Consider the following 18,093-nt stretch of genomic DNA (forward strand, 5'->3'; position numbering starts at 1 on the left):
TGACAGCCGCTTAAACACACACAGTGCTGAAAAACAATGAGTAAATCCACAGCGACATTTAATCCACACTTAAAATAACCTACTCATTTAATGTGCAACTCATATTAATAGTGCACCTCATGTTAATAGAACCATATAGACTCTGCTCTTCAACAGCCTATATGCACCCAATATATCTAGGATGCGAAGACATTCCATTAACTTACTATGCATAGAATCCCTGGACAACAGCACAACAGCAAACACATCAATGGACAAGAGAGGAGGATCAACGGTCACCATCTCCACAACCATAGTGATATCCCCAAATATAGTACTTCAATTGTTCAAAGAGGAATGAATGGAAAGTGTTGTTGTTGTTTAAGCTGAGAGCATACAAGGTCTTGTACGTAGCTTTGCCTTTGGAGCCAAACTAAACCATGTGTCCGTAGCACGATATTGTTTACAGATGCAAGAGCAAAGGCCACCAGCAATGATGATAACAATTAGCACTTTTTATCCTTCAGATGCTGGATGCAGCAGCCAGTATCAAAATTCTCGGTGTTGGGATTTTCCTTTGCATCTGCTGGAAGTGCAGCACGCACACTGGTTATGCATCATTTTGAATTGTACGCTAAGCCCTGGTTCATGTACTCAAAAAAGCCAACACTGTCCTCATATGGAAAAAGAACTTACCTCTCCACCTTTCTATCCACCAGGCAAATAATACATACGCAAGAGAGTGCCTGCCGCATCGAGATTAAAGTCTACAGTCAGGTTTCATTAATGTGGAAGGAACCGTGGGAGAAATTTTGGCAACTGCTTCCAAGCTAGGCAATAGCTACCACATTAATTGTGAAGTGGACTTTGCTCACATCCAAAAGAGGAAACAGCTGCCAAAAATGGCTTATTCTATGTGCAAAACGAAGGAGCCTCATTAATAGACCTCTTTCATTGCTGTTACATAGCTCTTTCCCTTCAAAAGCATCTTCAAACTATTTATGTTACTCCCTAGGTTCCACTACAACACAAACATGGCAGGGTGAACATCTTGGTCCGTGCATCCAATAATATTGCCAAGTGGACCATTACAGCAACATTCGACACACACATCAGTGATCATCAATGATCCAACATAGAGTATTTGAAGCTTACCTAGTATTGTGTGAACCAAAAAAAATGCTAGAAGTTAATGCACATTTATCATCATCATCACCATCATCATCATCTTGAATTACTCATTCATTCAAATCCAAGGTGGTTTCCTGGTCATTTGTTATTCATCTAATCCCCATAACTGGGAAAATTTGAGCAAATCCACAGCCCAGTAAAACATCAACTTGTGGTTTGGATGTGGGTCTGGATTGAGAGCATGAGAAATCCAGAGTTGTATGTACACCAGAAGAGATAATTTGCACCATAAAATAAAGTGGAGGAAGGGTCCTTATTTTCTGCAGCATTCCAGCAGCGATGTTCCTATTGCATGCTCTTGCAATATGGCAGACCTCGTATCATGATTCTGTTGCTCATATAGCATACAAACCTACTTATTATATATAACGTGTGCCGTTGACAAAGGGTCCGGATAGTCAGAAAATTAATTACTGAGACATCAGTAGGAAGGGGAAAGGCTAGGAGTTGTTCAGTTAGTAACAACATCACTACATGTGCTTGGTGAGAGGAAGGTTTAAATAAACCTTAGCTAGTACATTTTTACTGCTACTGAAACGGACTTTGTAACAGCCATAAACTCACTGGAAGGGCTTAGGCAGGCAACTGTCTCTCAACCTCAGGGCCTAACTCTGCAATATGGAGATAATATAATCAGCTGTAAGAATCTATAAGAATTACTGATATCACGTACATGAAGTGTTTCGAAGAACTGTCTTAAGCGCAATGCAGTAGTCCACAATTGCAGTTTAATTCAGTAGGATCCGTAAACAACTACTTTTAGCTCTATGACTGAGTTATGACAGAGTGCAAACTGGTGTGTTTACACGAGCTCTGATTTATAGAAAGCAAAATCCACTAGCTGTTCGCAAGGAATCGGCAGCTCCCTTTACCACAACCAATCAAAACCACGTCTAACTTTGTATAAATGTCGTGTAGATATTTTAAGATGAATTTTATATCTTAAATTGCTTACATTCATTCACCCTTTTTGTACCAAGGAACAAAGCACTATTTTATCACGGGGGTGGGGGGCATATTCATCTAAAATAAAACCTTTAAAAATACAATTGTTTGACTGGAGTTGCCAAATAACAAATATTTTACTATACAATAACGTCATTCAGATGAAATCAGGATTACGGTCGAAGGAACCAATAAATTCCACATTCAGCCAGATTCTACTAGGTTCTACGCATCATTGTTCTGTTCTGACTGCAGCTTCTTACCCATAAAATTCTGCCTTGACTTCTCCCCTTACTCTCCAGATTCTATCCTACGTTCAACCTTGACTTCTCAAGATTGCTCCAGGCTGTGCCCAACCTTCCAATTCTTACATTTGACTCTATTCCTGTCCTGCAGGTTCTGCATATCACACTGTGTGCTGGCCCTGCCCAAGGGGCACATAATTTTTAAATGAAACATGGGCCATAGCTAGACCTAAGGTTTATCCCTGGATCGTCCAGGGGTCAAACCTGTTCATCTAGGTGACACACAGGGGATCCAGTGCTCAGGCAGGGGTGAACCCTGGATGATCCCAGGATAAACCTTAGGTCTAGCTGTGGCCATGGTCATCTCTTAGTATGACCAGGCATCAGATCACAGCCGTAACATTTTTACTTCTAGAAAGACAAAAATACAGAAAAAGTAATTTGGATGACTACTTTTATTGGTGAGAGAGGAAGAATGTCTAATTCTCAAAAGTTGTACAAATAGCAGCCAAACAGGGGTTCTTATCCAATTATTAGTTTGAAACTATGTACATTATCCAAGCACAATCATTGCTATTATGAGCCAATTTTGCAGCCACAATGACAAAACCAAGAGCCTAATAACTAAAAGTGGCCCCAATAAGACAATTATAATCAACAACGCAACAATAATTTTAGATGAGCTATCATTTTAAAGATGGTGGGATGTTATTTACCTAAACGAACTTCACAGTGCTCAAGTTAATTGGATCTATAATGCAGCAATCAGTGCAACAAGTAGTTATAATTATCTTCTAGAAATCCCGTTAGGTGTGTTTATTATATTAGGTTAAACAACTTTAGGAAATATTGCCAAATGGCTGGGTAGGCTATAACATTCTCAAAGGATTTAAGAATTCAGTCGCATGCTTCATTGGTAATTTGGGCAAAGTGACATTAGAGCTGAGGTTAAGAGCCAGGACGACAGTTCAAATATGTTGCGTGCAGAATGTCCCAGGTTCAATGCCCAGCCTCTCCAGGTAAGGCGAAGAAAGAATCCTGCCTGAAAACCTGCAGAGACACTACTAGTCAGTGTTGACAATACTGGTCTCGATGGACCAATGGTCCAGTATAAGGCAGCTTCCAATCAGAAGGCAACGTGCAGCTATCCTGTCTTTTTCTCCTTACAGATGAAAGAACCGGTAGAAAAACATGGGAAGATTAGAAGTGGAAGACAATGACGTCTGGACCCCCCACCCCATAAAATTCCATGTATGAGGCAGGGTGATGGTACCATGGAAGCCTTGTTGGAAGAACCTTGCGTTTCCCTGCTTAGTCACCTCATGGTAGTGGAACGTAATTTATTCGCTACTGGGTCAAGTTTAAGGTTCTAGTACTAGAGTACAAAGCCCTAAACAACTTGGGACCAGGATATCTGAGAAAGCATCTTGTCCCTTATCAACCTGCCTGGACACTGAGGACGTCTGAGAGCATGCTCCAGGTGGTTTCACATGGAACTATGGTCTGACTGGAGTCCACCAGGAGAAGTGGCTTCAATGTGGTGGCCCCCTTCCTATGCAATTCCCTACCTTTGGAGGACAAGCAGGAGCCAACCTTGCATTGCTTCCGGCACCTCCTGAAAACGTTGTTGTTCCAGGAAGCTTTCCCTGAAAGACCAGCTGCTGTTTTAGTTGCACTTTGTTTCTTTTAAAAATGTATTTTAATGTGTTTTTATTGTTTTGTTCACTGCTCCAAAATTCTTGAAGTATATAAATATTGTAAATAAAAGTTAATAAAATAAATTTATGTTGGTGTTTATGTCCAATTGGATACGCCCAAATGAAATTACTAAATTTCATGGTTTTTACTAAATTACTAAAATTACTAATTTTTATGGAAGGACTGCCTCCTTCCATATGAGCCTACTCATACCCTCAGACCAGCAATGGAGGCCCTGCTCTGTGTTTACTCCTCCCATCTGAAAAACGGTGTTATACAGAACTAGGCTTTTCCCGCTGTTCTGTGGAACATTCTCCTCGTTGCTTGCTTTCCACGGAAGACTTCGTTTTTTTCAGCAGCTTTTGGGAATAGAATCATAGAATCATAGAATAGCAGAGTTGGAAGGGGCCTACAAGGCCATCGAGTCCAACCCCCTGCTCAATGCAGGAATCCACCCTAAAGCATCCCTGACAGATGGTTGTCCAGCTGCCTCTTGAAGGCCTCTAGTGTGTGAGAGCCCACAACCTCCCTAGATAGCTGATTCCACCGTCGCACTGCTCTAACAGTCAGGAAGTTTTTCCTGATGTCCAGCCGGAATCTGGCTTCCTTTAATAGTTGATTACGGTTTCTCTCCACTTAAATTTTCCGTTTCAGGAACTCTGCCGTGGCTATGTTATTCTTTTTATTTACTTTAGTATTGTTTTTAAAACTGTTAATATTGTTAACAGGCTTAGGAGTCTTCTGATTAAAAGGCAGAGTACAAGTATTATATTAATTTTTAAAAGGAAATTAAAAAGGAAAACACAAATGCCCCTTTGGATTAAAGGCGGGCTGTCAGAGTCCGTTGAGGTGCCTGCCTGGTTGTATTTTAACCCAACCAGCAATGTGACACCCAGTGATGCAGTCAGATAGAATTAACTAGGGGTGCAGACAGAGGGATTCATACACAAGAAAGGCACACCATGCTGAGAGTCGCTCCCTAAACCCTCGTTTCAGTTCCAACTCAGTGAACGTAAGAGCAGGAGTGTTGGATGAGATACAGACCACCTAGCCCAGAATCTTCTACCCAACACTGGCCAGCTAGATGACAATGGGAAGTCCAGAAACAGGGCATGAAAGCAACAGCCTTTGCCCAATCGTTTGTCCCCAGCATCTGGTATTCAGCAGATGATCGTTTCGGAAGACAGAATTTCATAAATACTAGTCACCGATCGACATCTCCTCCACGGAATCGTCTAACCCTTTAAATAATAATTTAATCTGGTGCCCATGAATCCCAGGTGTGCATGGTGTGAAGAAGTGCTTTCTTGCCGTCTGTCTTGAATTCACTGTCAATCAACTTAAGTGAGTGACCCCAAGTTCTAGTGCTACAAGACAAGGTGGGTGGTCGGAGGGCTGCACTTGGACCAGAAAGACTAGGCCAGGATCTACACTACTGCTTATAACGGTTTATTTTATTTTAATTTATTTATTTATTTATTTATTATTGCATTTATATCCTGCCTTTTTTCCTCCAAGGAACCCAAGGCAGCGTACATAATCCTCCTCCTCCTCCTCTCCATTTTATCCTCACAACAACAACCCTGTGAGGTGGGTTGGGCAGAGAGTCTGTGACTGGCCCAAAGTCACCCAGTGGGTTTCCATGGCCGAGTGGGGACTAGAACCCGGATCTCCCGACTCCCAGTCTGGCACTCTAGCCACTACATCACACTCGCTCTCTGGTTTATAATGGTTATGACAACTGTTCAGGCCCAGGACACATGACATATACAGTTTTCATACCGTTTTAAAAGTGTCATATCCTGCTTGGTGTAGGTCGGCCCTTGGACTGGAATCTTTGCCACCCGTGGGGCTCACTGGACGATCTTAAGCCAGTCACTTTGACTCAGCATAACATACCTCGTGAGCTAGTTATGAAGATAAAACAAGATAATCTCCATAATAAGCATCAACTCGAACTCTTGGGGAAAGGGATGTGAGGAAATGGAAAATATTATTTAAAAAAAAATAGAAATAACTTTGTCTTTATTTATTATATTTCCTCTCAGTGGCAAATATGTTTCTCTTAAATCCACAGAAAGATCAGCTAGTGTTCTTCAGGCTAATCATGCTAAGAGTAAAAATTATTGTGCATATTCCTAAACTTTCCTTTAAGTCAAAGATGAGAATGGAGTTCCTGTTGCTATTGGCTCTGAGGCCATTCAAGGAAACACACAGAAGAGAAAGAACTGATTTTGAGAAAAATGTCTACATTTCTGAACAACAGCAGAATGCACACTACAAAGCTAACACTTCAGTGTGCAGCCAAGACCTATGGTGACATCATTCTTGCCCGCTAAACAATGTGATTTAAAATCATGTTGTCCAGTCAGGACTCTGGAACGAGACATGACATGCTTTTACGCCACAGTTCTGCCACCAAAAACTTTCATATAAAAATACCTATCGATAGGCAAGGAGAAACCATTATTAACTTCCTGCTTACATTCCTTTTAAAATAAAGAGCAGACTGCAAGCCATTAAAGACAGAGCAGTCAAGGCAATCCCCCTTTGCATTTCGTATTAAATAAAATGCAAAATACGTTCGTATAAGAATTCAAATAACTTGCAATAAATTAAACAGCTTTTTTTTACTATATCGTAAATACATTTGACGCATAAAATTAATAGGCAAAAAATAATGTTAGTCATCTGCTTTGTAATCAATTAAAATCTCTTACATTGAAATCTATTTATTTATTTATTTTATTAATTACATTTCTATACCGCCCAATAGCCGGAGCTCCATTATAAATATAAAAATTTGTATTTATAAATGTTTATATTACCAAAGTCTCAATATGGACTTTGGTCCACTCAGTATGGGTGTCTTTCTGAGGTACTGAAGAAAGCGCAAGATGGTTTTGCTTATAAAATTATAGTTACACTTTCTCAGATGGAAAGGCGATCTTTAATATTTTATTTTTCAGTAGCTATTACCGTAATGCAGCAGAACTAAAACAGTCTTCAAGTTCAGATATGGATCAACACCTGATCCCAGAGGCACATTTTATGCAATAAGTCAGAGGTTAGTTTTTTCTCTAGCTTTGTCGTAATAGGATATAGTCACAGTTTGCTCCCGGAAGGTGAAAAAACACCCAGGAAAAGAGGTGAACAGGCCCTTGTCTTGATGAAGACGTTAATGCTCCATCTACATCGGAAGGAGTGCAGTTGAGGGCATTCCGTAGACATGAAGCTCCTGGGAGCATCTGCGCCCCCTCTTCTAAGGTTAGTGGATTTTTTAAAGGAAAAATGGGACTGACGTGGGGTTTTGGAGGTTTTTTTAAAAAAAGTTGTAAATGTGAAGGATTGCATCTACAGCTAACTGGGAGGAATGGGGTGCTCCCTCCCTGGCAGGATTTCCAACCCTCCTCCCCTTAAAGTTATTATTTTTTGTTTAACAAGTCTCCGCAGAAGTGCGGAGCCTCGCTCCAATCTAAAAAGGCTGTGGTAAGTCCCCGACTTTTTTAGTGCGGAGCTTCGGGGCTTTGCCCCTGGATCCCTTCGGAGTGGCGGCTGTGTCATGTAGATCACCTGCTGCCACTCCGAAGCTACCGTGGGGGGAAAACGCCCATGTAGACGAGCCCAAGGTCTTTCCATATGGGTTATCCCCAATCCAATTTTGGCTTACAAGACTCGCTGGATAGGTTTGAACAGTTTGGGTCGATGCAAATTTAGAATCAGGGTTAAGACCCGTGCCAAAACTACATGGCAGATTTAGCGTGGAGTGAGAGCACATCAGGGAGGATCACGATAGAATGACGTTGATGCTAGTCTGCAGCAATCCCACAGCTTCGCTCTGGAAAAGGCGCATTTTCAGAAAGTCCATTTAGTGCGTCTTTCTCCCCTAAAGGTGGCTCCCACTGGTTCTGATGCAGGGGGGGCCATCCCCTCCCATTAAATCCTGGGTGTGCCTCTGGGACCCTTCCCCCCTTCCCTCTTTTTCGTATTCGCAGTAGGGCAATTTTGGACACAGGCTTCCTTTTCTAGGCACTGCTTCCTCAGCACTACTTCATAGTAGCACTGTTCCTCTCATTCACAATACGGCAGTTGCCTGAATTCCCCATTCACAACATGTAGCCAGTTACTCCCATTCACAATAACATAGTAGGGCTGCTTCTCCCATTCACAGTAGTGGAATAGCCTGTTTTACTAATTCACAAAATCTAGCGCTCTTTTAACCTTTAGCAATGGTGAATGAGAGGGGAGAGGTGTGGGGAAAAGTACAGGGCTTATTTTAGTGCTTCCATTATGCTTCCTTGAGCAGGGAAATATGGACAGGGATGAGGAACAAGCCTCTCTCATTTGCTGAGCAGCATCTGTGCCGTCGATGACGTTCAGTTCGACCGGCGGGACTCTGCCCACCCAACCCCACACAAAGGCACTTCCGACTGCAGTTTGACCTGTGAAATTGGATTTTTAAGTAGCATAACTCTTCATTTTTCTTTCTTCGCCCGTTCCCCGCTGATGAACCAAAGCCGATTGCATGAAGATCTGGGTAAATCCTCAAAGCACTTGTCCATGCCTTGTCCGTCTAGACTGGGCTCTGTTCAGTTGCCCATGGTAACAAACCGCTAGCCATCTATGCAGCCTGCTTTCGCAAAATCACTTTTTGATCACGCTTTTTTCCAGGAAGCAAAGTCATGTTACTGCTGCGTCACTTTTGCCTTGCATCACATACCTCACCACCACTCTTATATATATATATATATATATATATATATATATATATATATATATATAGCTTTCCTTGGTAGAAAAGCAAATCCTGCATAACAAAGGAACAGTGGTGCGATATACCACACCATTACCTCCGTGCCCACATTACCTCTCTCAAAAAGACTCTCCATGTGTGAAGTTCAGGCTGAGTGGTCTTCACTATCAGAGGGGCAGGGGTACGCTGGCTCCTGGCATCTTTGCCAAGGGTAACACCCCCACAAGAACTATTATCATTTCACAATGTAGCCTGGATGTTAAAAATTAAACCAGCATCATCCATTTACCCAACGCTAGTTTTCAAGTAACCCTTACTAACCTTTGGACCCTAGATGTTGTTGGACTGTAAGCCTCATCATCCCAGACCACTTGCCATGGTGACAGGGGATGGTGGGAGTTGTAGTCCAACAACTTGAGGGCACCAGAATGGGAAAGGCTGCCATAGAACAGCGTGGGGGGCTTCAAAATTTCTAGATTTACCATTGTTATTGTAAAGCCAGAGTACCCACATGGCCAGCCCTGGCATGTAGCGGGCTGAAGCAGCATATTTCAGGCAGCATCATAAAGGCGGGGGGGTGGGGGACAGGGGTCCGAAAAGTGCAGTAAGACTTTTCTTCTTAAGTGTTGGCCCTAGCGAAGGGAAGGGTCATTTTGACTTCAGGCAACAAAACAGCTGGGTTGCCACTGACTGACCCCATCCACGGGCAAGGACTTCGGGAGAGGTTTTCTGGATGTATCACCAAACTGGGAGGTTTATGAGCCAAGTCTTATATAGCAAGCAACATGAATGCTACCATCAGACCCTGGATTCCTTTGTTTTCCTCTTGTGTGGGTGGTGTTGTTGATTTTTGAAGAGCAAATTTTAGTTCATAAGCCGGTAGAGAGGGGTGTGTGTGTGTGTGTGTGTGTGTGTGTGTGTGTGTGTGTGTATAATGTTCGGTGACTTGTCAGATAGGGAGGGATGAGTAAAATCTTTCTTTGTATTAAGGCTTTATATTTCCTTTTCATCCCAAACCATTCTTCAGGAATCCTTGCCATGTTCTGTTCCCTATACAGTCTATACTTTGTCACTAAACTATTTTTCACCTCCCTGCATTCCCTATCGAACCAAGAATTAAAGTTAGGAGCAGAGGAGGGCTTTGTCCTTATATTTTTATAAGTTAAAAAATTCTGTAGGGAAAGAATTAACTTCCCATATGTCTCTAGGATATTTCCAATAGAATCAGCTGTTATAATGGAAGAACCAAGCTGCATACGTTTCTGATTTGAATAATTGTCTCAAGGAATCATCATATTTAGCAGACCACTTAATACGAGAGGCTCTAAGGTCAACATCGTTTAATGGCGCTGAGTCTTCTACACACATTTTTACACCTCCAAACTCCAAATTTAGGGCCAAAGACAAGTGATCACTCTCTGGGCGACACTCAACCCTAAAGTCGGACACCATAGTTAACAGATTGTAAGAGATCATAATACAGTCAATTGTAGATGCTCCAAAATTAGATAAAAATGTAAATTCTCCAGGTCTGTCGCCCTTCATACTCCCATTCACCAGTATCAAATCCAAGATATTAACCATATTCCAGAGGCATAAACCTGCATAGGTATAGCCTTTATCCTTCGAAATCCCCTGTGGTTGGCGCAGCCAAGAGACGCTGCTCGGTGCTGCCTGCTTTTCTATGACAAAATGAGGCCCATTTTAAAAGCAGTCAGGGAGCCCTGAGAGAAGGAGCAACACAGAGGCATTCAATTGAGTGTGTTGGCTGAACACATTGCAAGGATAGGAGCAGAAGTCAGGCTTGCTCTCTGTGGGGGGAAATGCGGTGCAGCTCCATTTGCGGGTACATCTGTGAATACCCTTGGTACTGCTTAGTTCTTTGCCCTTGCTGTAACTATGTAACAGCAAGCCAAGTGCACAGAGGAGCAAACTATGATTTACCACTACGCTTGAATGCAGCCAGTGGGAACTAGAACCCCAGCCTCATGCACACTAGAACTTCAGCTACTCTTATCACTCACGCCGGCTGCAACTGATGGGAGTTGTAATCCAAAACATCTGGGGGGCACCACATTGGGGATGGCTGACACAGAGAAACATCAAGACAACATATCCTCAGATATTGTTACAGCTTTGCGGCTTCTTTGGGACTTTCAGAACAGCCCTAAGCCCCGGATTCATTGGCTGGGGGAGCTTGGGTTGGGCTGAGTTGCCCCTCTGCCAGTAACATGCCTGTGGAAGGCTTCCTAGGACACTTCTATGGCTTCTGAGATTTCCCTAGGCATTGCCTGCACATTGAGGCCTGTATTTACAACAAACGGGGCTAGAACCTTTTAAAATGAAAGCTGACGTTTCTTTAAAAGCGGAGTTCTGCACCTTTTCTGTATGCCCACACAATCCTGACCTCCAAGTCTACTAATATTCTTTTAATCCAAATATATACCTCAGATGTGGACACCCGATGTATACACACCAGATTCTATTGCTTCATGTCTGCTTGTCAGAGCACATGGCAATGAGCAAGGAGAGCATAAATTCACCAACCATTAATACAACCTGTTCAGAAGGCCCGTTGTCATCCTCCTGACTCACTATCCAAAGATGTCACTACAATTAGTTTCTAATTTACTGGATGGGATGCATCCTGCCTGGTCCTGTGCTTAATAGGCTCCTCAGGTTCTTTCTGAGTTGGAAAACAGAGGAAGTCGGGTGCCTAGACTTCACCTTTGCTAATCACTAAATAATATCCAGAAGGGTGGCCATATTAGTAGTGTATTGCAGCCAAAACAACGAGGAGTCTTGTGGCACTTTAAAGAATAACAAAATTATCATGGCATAAACTTTCGTGGACTATAGTCCAGTTCATCAGTTTGAGATTAATATTTCATGCACTGGATGAGGTGGATAATGTCCACAAAAGCTCATACTAGAATAAATATGTTAGCCTTTAAGGTGAATAATAAGCAGCCAACAATTGCTTCAACAGTTCAGACAAAGCCAAAGTAGATGTGACAGCAGCAGACCTGGCTTTTGAATCCAGACCTGTCAAATCTGAGTGGGGCTTATTTTCCAGAGCAGAGCGCTGAACACTTTACCCACCTGCTTGGGGTAGAGGAGAAGGAGGTTGAGAGTGAGCAAGCTGGCCGCCTATTCACTGCTGCCTGGCCAAATTCAAACCCTTTAAAACCCCAATTGGCTCAGGGCACAAATACTTGAAGGAGTGCCTCCTCCCATTCCAAGCTGCTTGCACATTAAGCCAATGCTCTTCTCCAAATACCACCTCCAAAAAATGTGAGGTTTGTTTCAAGGAAGGCTTTGAAATAGGCCTGGTATTAACTTTGTCATCTCTTAGGCAGCAGGCAAAAACTTTTTAATTATTATTTACCCAGTCATTTTAAAACTTTTTTTTTTACTGTCTTCAACCAAGAGAAGTTAGTTGTGCTTTTATCTGCTAGTTGTTTCGTATGCCTTGAAATCACCAACAAAAGTCAACATATAAAAGTTTTAAATAAATAAATAAGCAAGTGCAGCAGTGTTCACACACACTCTTAAATGGAGGCCCGCCTGCCTCAGTTTATAGCAGGGCAGATCCTCATTTTAAAAGCAATGAGGCTTCCACTGTTCCATCAGGTTTAGGGGTCAGATGGTACAATCACAATGGGAGGTTGACGAGCCAAGGCTTTTATGGCATACGTACACCACGAAGGCTACCATTTCTCAAAGTGACATTAGGGTGTGTATGTAGGTTGTCAGGTCAGAAAGAGAAGACCGAGTACAATTTCCTGTGGTTGGGACAGCCAGGAGACTCTGCACAATGCTGCCTGTGGCTACGCCCCATCCCATTTTTAAAAAGTAGACCACCCTCCTGAAACATGAGAAAAGCAGTAACACGGATGTATTAAATTCACAGGCAAGTACGTTGGTTGAATGCATGTAGAGGGGAGAGCAGAAATCAGGTTTGCTTCCCATGGGAAAAGTGCACTACACAACTCCCATTTGCAGATACATCTATAAATACTCCAATTGTGTTTAGTTCTTCGCTCTTCCCAGAACAAGAAAACAAAGGAGAAGGGGGAAAACTTTCGTTTATCACACTTTTTTTAAAAAAAAGTACGTTTAATGCTACCTCTTTGGGGATACACACAAACATGCATACATTAAACAAGATGTAAAGCTGATGGTCGACCCAGACTCTGACATGATAAACTGTACATCTGTCACGTAAAGTGTGAAGTTGGGTGGACGCTAACCTCAGAGTGTGGGTGAAGAATCATATTCATATATACAGTTTAAGACACAGATTATTATTTTTTACCGTATATAATTGTATTTCCCCCCTAACTGGCTTAATTTACAATTGTTGTTTAAATTTAAGGTGCTTTTACCATTTGTCCAATATTGACAAATCTGCTGAAAGCTGCCTTGGGAAGGCAATGATCTTGAAAGACAGCTAATAAATATATTAAGGAAAGAAAGAAATGTCTGCATGCATCTGACCCAAATGATCACATGCAGATTCATACATTGCACTGGAAAATTGCCATCCTTTAACTAGAGCAAAAATGAGTACATAACCTGAGTCACTTTGACAGAGAACAGCATTGCTTTCAGAATCCCAGGTTACTCATATTGGCTTCCTTGGCAGCTATTTCGCAACATGCTTCTAAAAGAAATGTATAAGGACACATACATTTTGTCTTACTATTTTTAGTATTTTCTAAGTATGATTTCCTAGTATGAACAACAGTTAGCAACAAGCAGAGAGAATGTTTAGTATCTACTTACTCACGCAGCACACACAAAGGTAGTGCCACAGTGCACTTAGGAGATCTTGACAGACGAAGTGATTGATTCAGACAGGGAGGGTCGGATAGAGATGAGGATAAGGGTAAAAAGAAAATCTAAACAAAGGGGGTTATAGAATTTAATAACCATGCAATTCCAAGAAGCAACAGATACTACAGCTAAGCAATCACACACCCTACAGAACAGGGCTTGGGGGATCTCAATCCTACAATAAACTGCACCAACAAACAATGGCAAAGGATCAGCAACAAAGACTGCTGTATTAGGATATTATCTTGATTCCACTGTGGTAGGAAAGAACAGCCATTGCTATCAGACGAGACTGTGGCAGCAGACAACTGAGAAATGGGAAACAGAGGATCGGGTGGGTCTGAACACAGCCTCAAAGTCTGTGGTTGTGTGTGACCTGTTGCAATAACGTGCCAGTTACAACGGGATTGCAGCCAAAAGGCAATGTTACAGAAAAGTCACATACTCAGTTCGAAGAAAACACTGTTGCGGAGACATGAGGCACGAGCGTCTTTTCTATGTTGCTGGCTTTCCAACTTTAAACCTTTAGGGAATAACTTCCACATCAACTACTCTATGGAGGAACCCCTATGCATTACAGAGGATTCTGGGAAACATCCTAGACACCACACTCATTTCATGTGGGGCTGTGGGGCGTCGCTAAGTTCAACTTCTGTGAACTTTGAGGGGGGCCCTAGCGCCACTCAGCTTTGCGACTTATGGCTGCCCATTGCAGGCGAGTACTAGCAATGGTGGCCCTGAAGCCTTTTCAGGGATGCTTGCCTGACATTAGCAATCTTTTCATTAGGAAACCCCGACAAGCCACAAGAAACCTCAGGATTCTTTAGGATGCTTTTTAAAGAAGACTTATTTATAGGGGTTGGGCATAAATAAAACATGTCTGTATGAGGTTTTGACCAATTTCTTCAAAGGACATTGGAAGACATAGAAAACAGATTACTCTTTAAGCTCTTAACCCAATTACACTGTGATTAGGCCAGATCCTATAATGACACAGAGCCTCAGATTGCACAACAGGTGTTGGATCAAAGTGGAGACAACACAGCAGATTCTAATTTGGTTTACAAAGGCCTTATTTCTTTTTTGGAGGGGGACGGGAGACGCACACTCTTGTTTACATGGCACTCTAGAAACTGAAAGACACAGCAAGCTTTATTCTCTCTGCGTAAAGATGCCATTTTGTTTGTTTGTTTTCCCGCCTAAAAGAAATAAAGTCAATGCTGCTTTATCAAATTCCCTCACAGATGGCAATGGATTGTTTCTACATGACATGAGATCTCAACTGTTAGGCAGTCCAAAATGTGCCTGCTCTCTGGTTATTCTGACAATGGGATCCATGCACCATATATTACGGCCATCGGTCTTATAAGATAGACAATAAAGAAAAGGACTTCGAACAGGAGAAATGCTGGTTATTTTGAATCAGTGCAAGTGGAAGGTAGTAGGCAACGAATACTAAAAACCAAGCTGTGTAGATTTCAATTGAAACATGCTGCTGCAGTGCTTTCAAATCAGCCGTCAGAAAGACATAGCTGTACCACTTCCTAGCTCCTGGCTGTCTCCTTCCATCTTTCTATATCAGCTCGGTTACAAGCCCAACAAAATGTTCAGTAGCTCAGACACACTCATGCTAGCCATTCATGACCCAAAGACAGTTTGAAGGGAAAATTAAAACAACAAAAAAATGACTTCCTTACAGTTTACAAATGCATCCTTTCCAAGGAACAATTCTTATTTGTCATAGGTGACCAAGCTAGTGCCTGTTTTGTTCCACACACCCCACCCCCACCCCCACCCAAGGAATCGAGTCTTGATCAACATAACCATAGGCAAATTAAACAAACTTTGCTTCTCATCTAGGTTTACCAAAACAACTCCAGGGCTATGAGTCACTCACATATTGCTGCATTGCAATTTTTGACATTATCAAGGAAGCAAGGGGGATAGAGAAACTGTGGGGCAATATATTGAAACCTCAGACTTGTGAATTGTTAGGCCTGACCAGCTTGTTTTGACAAGCACTGGGTTTCTAAGACTCACTTAGCACACTGAAAACTTAACACTTAAGGTCACATGCAGAAGAGCATTTAATATGGGTGAGCTAACTCTTCAGCACACTTATTACCATTATATTCACAAATTGCAGGCAGCCACAGAGTGCATTTCACCCCCCCTCCCTTTCAAAACACTTATCAATTAAGTAGAGATCCTAGCAGCTGCTAACAATTGCAGATACTGTACAAGTGGTGGCTATTATTAAGGATTAATTGACCCAGAGGAAGAAAATAAACACGATAAATTGGAATGGTGGATATAGGAGATCCAAACTTAATAGGGGAACAGATGCAAAGTGAGACTGCAGCACTAGACGTTGTGCAGAAGTGAACATTTGGGAGGGGGCTGTTTTGCCCTGTAATGGCATCTGCTGAAAATCCTCTTCTTTTTTCATGCCCCTTACAAATTTCAAAACATAAAAAGGAAGTTCAAGTAGCATGGTGTTCCTTTGCAGGGCTTAATTTCTACCAGGAATCACCCCTACCAACTGTTTCCAATGCCAGAATTTAACCCCCGGCACATATGAAGCAGGGTAAGATTATCATGCCCTTGAGCAAGTGCGGAGTGTATCAGTGGGTCTCCATACCAGGGATCAGGGCGGAAAGCTCCCCTATCAGAAGAGGGTGTTCCCACACAGACTCGACGATTTCTTTTTCTGTCAATTGAGCTCGACGCCTTCAGTGGTCAGCATAAAAGCTAAAGCTTTTAAAAAGCCCAAGGTACCACTTTTAAAATATAACAAGAGCATACGCAGAGAAATGTAATATATGAAGTCCCCACCCCACCCCGTCCCTTTGACACTATGGCATCCATAAAGCTTCAGCTACCAACTTTCCGTGTATATCAGGTGGCTTTGTCAAAAGCACCGGAGAATTTTTTTTAAAAAGGGAGCCACGCCACTCACCCACCCACCCCGCACCGCCGCCGCAGCCAGGCTGAACCCTTTCTTCCCATTCCACCGCGCCGTGGCGCTGCGCTGCGTAACCGCATCGGGGCAGAGACACCTCCCTTTTGCGAAGGCAGCTGCGGGGGTCCCCAGTCGCCGCGCCGCCACCCCCCACCCCCACCCCGGATCCGCCCAGCCGCCGCCGCCCCCCCTCACCAAGCCCGCTGATCTCGTGGCGGATGGTGACGCGGTTCCTCTCCTCCACTATCGCCCGCAGCATCTGCTGGAGGGACCGGTCCAAGTCCCCTCCGTCCTCCTCGTCGTCTCTCGGCCCGGCCTGCCCGAACGCCTTGAAGGATGCCATGCCGACGCCGCCGGCGCCAGTGATTGCATCTCAGGCTGCCTGGGGAGCCGGAGCCAGGCGGGCTGCTGCAGCTGGCGGCGAGCGGCCCCTTCCTTTCTCCTCCCCTCTCCCGAGGCTGGGAAGCATGAATTTCGCCTCCTCGCCCGAAGAATGGACGGCGAGACGCAGCGAGGCTTCCACGCAGCTCTGGAAAGGCTGGCTTCTTCTGCAGACGACGAGGACTCCCATCCGGGGGCGGCGGGGTGGGGGGATGCGCCGGAGGGTCCTTCTCTGGCCGGAGCAATGTAGGAAACTGGGGAGAGAGGGAGGGGCGGGGGGGGGGCTTTGTCCCTTTAAAACAATTGCCTGAGCCGCTCAACTCTCCGTCCCGTTTTGTTCCCGGCTGCAACGAGCCGGAGCGGCCTCTCGATCGGCCGCGTCGCAGCCTGCATATGCCTGGAAATATCACCCCTTGGCAAAACTCCGGCCTCGGCCATGGCTAGGAGGCGCTTCCGCCTCCCATCATGAGCTGATCAGCTGAGAAGCAGCTTGTTACGGCGTCGCTCCTCCCTCTCTCCGTCACTCCCTTTTTTTAATTTTATTTTTTAATTTTATTTTATTTTACCTATGACACTTCCTGCAACACTATCAGGAGGCGGCGGCAGCAGCAGCAGCAGCAGCAGCGAGGGGCGGTTTAAAGAGAAAACCAGCCCGGCTCGCCCCAGCCAATGGGAAAGCGGTGCTCGTGTGTTACAAAGGGAAAAGGCGTGCCCGGCGTCTGAAGCCATGGCATCCAGACCTCTCCCCCAAGGCTGGGCTGCCCCCCACCCCGCCCCCGATTTCTTGCCATGCCTCTGAACAAAGGCGCTATGAATGATGGGCTGCACCGCGTTGGAGTTGAGCCCTCTGCCTTGCGCCTTCCATGCCCGCGCTGGGTCTCTGGCCACGGGAAAGAAGGACAGGTGACCCATGCCCTTGAGCAGGTGCAGGGGGCCATCCCTCCACCACAGGGTGCATCTTCCTGTGACCGAACCTCTAGGCTGCTGCATCATCGCCGTAATGCGCTGCAAGATACATGACGTGATGACTAGCTTAAGAATAGAATACAACTGCTGGGTCTGTGAACGCCTATTATAGAATCATAGAATAGCAGAGTTGG

At 43.9% G+C, this 18,093-nt stretch overlaps 1 protein-coding gene across 3 annotated transcripts in view; it reads right to left on the bottom strand.

Moving 5' to 3' along the window:
• KIAA0930 (KIAA0930 ortholog) overlaps nucleotides 1-18,093 on the bottom strand; it is a 451,608-nt gene that overhangs the window by 74,312 nt on the left and 359,203 nt on the right. For 2 of the 3 annotated variants that reach the window (XM_063134366.1, XM_063134365.1), the window contains exon 1: nucleotides 16,808-17,230. In XM_063134366.1, coding sequence (XP_062990436.1) covers nucleotides 16,808-16,955 — 148 coding nt within the window. In that variant the 5' untranslated portion in view covers nucleotides 16,956-17,230. Of the gene's footprint in view, nucleotides 1-16,807; nucleotides 17,231-18,093 lie in introns of those variants that run through there. The other variant, XM_063134367.1, reaches the window with a different exon arrangement.

Source organism: Elgaria multicarinata, chromosome 9 (assembly GCF_023053635.1).
Source record: "Elgaria multicarinata webbii isolate HBS135686 ecotype San Diego chromosome 9, rElgMul1.1.pri, whole genome shotgun sequence".
Lineage (NCBI taxonomy): Eukaryota > Metazoa > Chordata > Lepidosauria > Squamata > Anguidae > Elgaria > Elgaria multicarinata.